General features: G+C 42.4%; 1 protein-coding gene across 8 annotated transcripts in view; it reads left to right on the top strand.

The window, feature by feature from the left end:
* The first annotated feature begins 658 nt into the window (after positions 1-658).
* Positions 659-6000, top strand: part of NUP214 (nucleoporin 214) — an 88127-nt gene continuing 82785 nt past the window's right edge. For 6 of the 8 annotated variants that reach the window (XM_081280085.1, XM_081280084.1, XM_081280083.1 and 3 more), the window contains exons 1-4: positions 659-803; positions 2874-3069; positions 3662-3813; positions 5051-5249. In XM_081280085.1, coding sequence (XP_081136211.1) covers positions 759-803; positions 2874-3069; positions 3662-3813; positions 5051-5249 — 592 coding nt within the window. In that variant the 5' untranslated portion in view covers positions 659-758. The other 2 variants (XM_081280082.1, XM_081280086.1) reach the window with 2 other exon arrangements.

Raw genomic sequence — 6000 nt, 5'->3', positions numbered from 1 at the left:
AGGGCCACAGGAGAATTTTCTTAACGTCCCTGATTTCATCAATAAAATGTTAATAAACCCCTAGGTGACTAGGAGGCCTTGAAGGTTAAACAACATGCCATCTAATGTGTTTTCTGCAAAACTCAGCACAAATTCTTTAGTGACCAGAAGTGGATATGGCTTTTACTCTGGAAATGATTACCTTGACAGGAGTAAACAAAGCTGACCTTCGGTGTCCTTTACCCTCCCCATTTTTGGCTTTTGTCATTAGACAGATAAAGTCACCTGTGGGGAGACCCTAGTCTACTCACTTTGAACTTATCTGTTTCCTTCCCTCAAAGCCCAAGCCCTCAAAAGCTTTCCCCTGGAAATATCTATAAAGTTCCTAACTCTGGATCGGAAGATAAGAACAGCCACCCACACGTAAGAGTTACTGTAAGACTTCCAGGGAATAAGCTTGTACTGCAGAGGCACGGCGCCGCCAATGAATGAAATGAGCCGGTGCAGGCTGCGCACGCGGGGCAGGGAGAGGTCCAGGGCGCAGGCGCGCAGGGTCACGCCACGCCCCTTGTCGGCTCCCGTTGGCCAATGAGGGCCCGGGCGGCGAGCGCGCGGCTTCCCTGGAATCCACCACTGACGTCACCAACGCGCGCCGGAAGTTCGCATTCCGCCGCGCGCCTCTGGCGCTGAGGGAAGGAAGTTGGCTTTGGAGCGGCTTGGGCTCGCAGCGCAAGGCCGCGGACAGCGGCGGCGGCTGCTTTGACGAACAGGGCGGCGCGATGGGAGACGAGATGGATGTCATGATCCCCGAGCGTGAGATGAAGGTCAGAGACTGGCCGGGGCCTCCCTCCCCTCCTGGGTCCCGGCGTTGCCGTGGAGCCCCGCCTCCGGCGCCCTCTTGAACAGTGTACCGCGATTCCAGGTCCCGCCGGCCAGCCCGCCGCAGCTTCCCGGCCGTCTTGGCCTGGGGCGCCCCTTGTGCCGTCCTAGCCGCTTTCGGGTGGTGGGCGCAGGAGCGTGGTGTGACTGCTGTTGGTCGTGTGCCAGGTGCTGTGGTGCCCTTTCCAGCACCTGCAGAGGAGTCGCCAACAGAGCAGCAGACCGAGGCGGGAGAGCAGTTTGCCGGGTCACATGCGAACAGGGGACTGAGAGCCGGGCTCCTCCAAGACCCGCCTTCTCACTCTCACTTCTGGAAGGCGGGCCAGGCTTACCTAAGGTAGTACAGGGAAGACCGTCCGCCCTGCAGACCTCAGTTAATTGGACGGGAACACGTTTTTTTTTTTTTTGTTTGTTTTTTTTTTCCTGAGAGAGAGAGGAGAAAATTATCTTTGAAAACAAATGAATTCATGGAAGACTCGGAGAATCAGGCATGAACAGGGAAGGTTTCCAGGTCATTCATGTATAAAAGCTCCAGGGTACTAAAGAGCATGACAGTTGAAGGAAATGAAAACTGAAAGTAGGTAGGGGTGAGGGTGAGGTTGGCAGTAGCTATGGCAAAGGAGAAGACTCAGTTTTTTGTTTTTGGTACCAGGGCCTGAACCCAGGGATACTGCCCCCCCTGAGCTATACCCCCAGCCTTTTTATTTTGAGGCAGGGTCTCACTAAGTTGCTGAGATCCTCCTGCCCCAGTCTCCTGAGCCACTGAAGTAACAGATGTGCACCACTGCACCTGGTGAAGACCAAGTTTTAAAAGGGAAATAGAGTGTTGTGAGATGATGCTGCAGAAGTGGATGGGTATAGCCATGCCTGCCCTTGTAGCCTGTAGTAAGGAGTTTACACTTGTGTTTTAGATGTCCTTACAGCTGGAGCTGCAGTAGTGCACTATTTGCACACAGTACTTTTAAGATGTCCTTGTAGATTGAGTTTTCTCTTTCTGTTCATTAGTGTGGCTGAGGGTTTATCAATTTTATTTATTCAAGTACTTTGGATTAGACGAGCGAATACGAAAGAAAGGGAGGGGAAATGGGAATAGGAAAGATAGTAGAATGAAGCAGACATTATGGTCCTTTATACACATATGATTTCATGACCAGTGTAACTTGACATCATGTACAACCAGAAGAATGAGAAGTTATACTCCATATATGTATAATATGTCAAAATACTTTTTACTATCATGTATAACTAATTAGGACAAATAATGTAGCATTTAGTTTTTGCTTAAAGGTCTCTAGCGGGGCTGGGGATGTGGCTCAAGTGGTAGCGCGCTCGCCTGGCATGTGTGCAACCCGGGTTCAATCCTCAGCACCACATACCAACAAAGATGTTGTGTCCGCCGAGAAGTAAAAAATAAATATTAAAAATTCTCTCTCCTCTCTCACTCTCTCTTTAAAAAAAAAAAAAAGGTCTCTAGTGGACCTTTTGTCTAGTGAAATTTTAAGCATTTGACACAAGTAAGCCGGTTCTTGGCATTTGGTCATCTCTCTGTGGTTATTATTTCAGTATATATTTATTGAGTACTGCATTGGAAGTTAAAACTTACAGCGAGGTTGAGTGATGCTTTCAACATTTAATAGTAATTTGTTGAGCACCATGCTGTGTCAAGATTTTGGTGCTTCACTGCACCACAATCCAGGATAAGATTATAAATAATTAAGTGTAGCTTTGATTCAGACAATAAATACAACTAGAAATTCAGATAAATTTTAGATCAATGTGAGCTGGATTTACCAAGGAAGGCTTCATGGATTTTTCTTTTCATTTATTTCATTCAACAAATATTAATGATTGCTATGCCAGGCACCACCATAAGCAGAGGGAGTCTAAAGACAACTTATATGATCATTGACCTTGGAGTTTTAAATATATTTTTGTTATACTGAAATTGTGTCTGCTGGAGTATAAGAACAGACAATTCCTGTATTTCCCAAATTGACTTTGTTTTGATCCTTCAGGATTTTCAGTTTAGAGCACTGAAGAAAGTGAGAATCTTTGACTCCCCTGAGGAGTTGCCCAAGGAACGCTCAAGTCTGCTTGCCATATCTAACAAGTATGGTCTGGTCTTTGCCGGGGGAGCCAGTGGACTGCAAGTTTTTCCTACTAAAAACCTTCTTATTCAAAACAAACCTGGAGATGATCCCAATAAAATAGGTAAATTCCCTGATTGATGTTGCATAGTAGAGAGAGAGCTATGGTGGCTCACTAGTATGTTTTTTTTTTTTTTTCCCCCAAGAAATCATTTTAATGTTAAAATTAAAACTGCTTTTGGATCTAAGATTGATTGCCAGGATGACTAAGTTCCAGGTAGGAACTTTTCTTTGGTCCTTTGTATGTCTCAATGAGCCCTTCCTTGGAGCTCAGAGGAAAGAACTTAGCATTAAGCCATGATTTGGTTTTGCTCAGTTGAACTTGAGTTCTGGCTCTTCAGGAGAAGAGCATACATAGGTTTTTAGTTGGTACAATAATACCATCCAAATAAGTGGGAATCTGTATTACTTGGAGCATTTGTGGCAAAAATATTTTCAACAAGGGCAGAAGTCACAGTTATAACTATGACAACAGTCCTTGGATTACATAATGCATCATTATATTTCTATGTGAAAATGAAGATTTGTCTGTATAAATAGGTACCAGGCAGTATAGGTTTATGAAGATACAAAAATATTTCATATTGACCTGGATAAAGAGTTTTGGCTCTATGCTTAGAATATGCTGGGTTTTTTTTTTTTTTTTTCCTTCTTAGTTGATAAAGTCCAAAGCTTGGTTGTTCCGATGAAATTCCCAGTGCATCACCTGGCCCTGAGCTGTGATAATCTCACACTGTCTGTGTGCATGATGTCTGGTGAATATGGTTCCATTATTGCTTTTTTTGATGTTCGGACATTCTCAAATGAGGTAAGCTACTGATAAAATGTAATGTCAGTGTGGAAACCTAAGGAGATTTCCTCATATGGAATTGTAACTTGGAAGTTCCTTAGGTTGGCTCTTCAAGTCTTTTTCTAGACTAAAATATGGGTTGGGGGAAAAAAAAAGACCTTAGTTGATCCTGTGGCATATGCTGTGTCAAGAAGCAGTAATCCCAGCAGCTCAGGAGGCTGAGGCCTTAGCAGATGAGAGGAGACCTCATGGGGGTTGCCACTGAGTGTGAATTCAAAGCCGGCTTCAGCAAGATCCTATCTCAAAAAATAAAAGGGCTGGGGATTGGTCAGTGGTTAAGTGCCCCTGGGTTCAATCCTTATTACCAAAAAAAAAACAAAAAAAAACAAAAAAAACCCCTTAACTATAGAATCATAGGTCTTTGAGACAAAAGGCCTCAAAGAAATTATTTCATACACCACCTTTCACAAATTGTTATCATTTTTCATGAGACAGCCAGTCAGGAAGGCTTAGGTGACTTGCCTGAAACTTCAGAGTTAAAGTAGATACTGTGTTATCTACATGTGAATAAGATATTTGGTCTCTGGCATCCTAATGCCATGTTCTTCCATATAAGTAGATTACACATGATAATAAGGCTGGGGTTGTGGCTCAGTGGTAGAGCTCTTGCCTAGCATGTGTGAGGCACTGGGTTTGATCTTCAGCACCACACAAAAAATAATATGAAAAAATAAAGATATTGTGTCCACTTACAACTAAAAAATATTTTTTAAAATGATGATAATAATGCATAAATTTGTACTGACTGTGTATCCTACAGAAAGCATTTATATGTCTTGTCTAGTTTGTGCCTACTGTAACCTCCCATAGTAGGTATGATAATAATCATTTTATGGATAGAAAAACAGACTTAAAGAGTTTAAATGTCCAATGTCCAATGTCCCATCAGAGCCAGGTGGCAGAGCCAAGATTTTAATGTTATTCCTGCTTTTTATTGATTATTTTGCATTTGTATATTCCCCTGCTGGGAATCCCTCTGAGTGTGCTAGAATAATTCATTGCCATTTTCAAAGTTCTGTTGAAATTGTAACAAGTAGATAGGTTTGTAGAGTCAACTCTTTTTTTCATACTTAAGGGAGAACAATGAACTGTGACTTATGAAAACTACTTTCAGTATTTTTCTTTGAATGTTAAATATATCTGTGTATTTATTAATGTATTAATTTACTTTGCTTCTGTGTATTTATTTTAAAAGGCTAAACAGCAGAAACGCCCATTTGCCTATCACAAGCTTTTAAAGGATGCGGGAGGCATGGTGATCGATATGAAGTGGAACCCTACTGTCCCCTCCATGGTGGCAGTTTGTCTGGCTGATGGCAGTATTGCTGTCCTGCAAGTCACAGAAGTGGTGAAAGTATGTGCCACTCTTCCTTCCACAGTGGCAGTGACATCTGGTGGGTAATAAAGGCTTTCACTTCATAATATACAGTAATGGTAATCTACTTAAAAATTAATTTCTGGAAGTTAAAGTGAATGGTTCTTTGTTTTATGTATGGTTTTGTTGTTGTTGTTAGAATAGATTATATTCTTTATTTCCGTAGATAACGTCTTTGAAGCCAAATAGCATACATGAATTAATTTGAATGCGTTTGGGTTATTTGGAGAAAGAAAGATTTTGGTATTGCTGGCTTAAAATTGTGTTTTTGAGAATATATTTTGTTTCTGTCCAAAAGAGTGGTCCTCTGAAAATCATTTGTACCTTCACAGGAAAAGCATTAGAAATAACAAATAGAAGCAGGAGATAAGTCATAATGAAACCAGAGTTTTCCTGCTTCTGCTGCTGGGTGAGGTTTACATAAGCTGCAGGCCTCTGCAGCTGAGGAAACCTGTTTGTAATGTTAGTAGCTAATCAAGCAGGTATGCCTTCTGGTGTCAGCTCCAAGGGTTGTACCTGGCAAAGCCCAGTTGTTCTCCACTGATGTTAAGTGGCATGCTAGCAGCTCTGAATGGTGGGCTGTGCTCTCCAGTATTGAAGCAGATCCCAGGAGCTTACCACCAATTTCTTCTGAGTTCTTATGAATTTGAAGAATAAAATCCACAATTGAGGAAGAGTGCATAGAAGAGTAGGATTTATTCACATGGGAAGAAAGAGAGCCCTAGCAGATGAGAGGAGACCTCATGGGGGTTGCCACTGAGTGTGATAGT

The sequence above is a fragment of the Spermophilus citellus genome (assembly GCF_964194105.1).
Source record: "Spermophilus citellus genome assembly, chromosome: 2".
NCBI lineage: Eukaryota > Metazoa > Chordata > Mammalia > Rodentia > Sciuridae > Spermophilus > Spermophilus citellus.
Note: the sequence above shows the minus strand (reverse complement) of the source record. Positions and strands in the feature narration are given on the sequence as shown.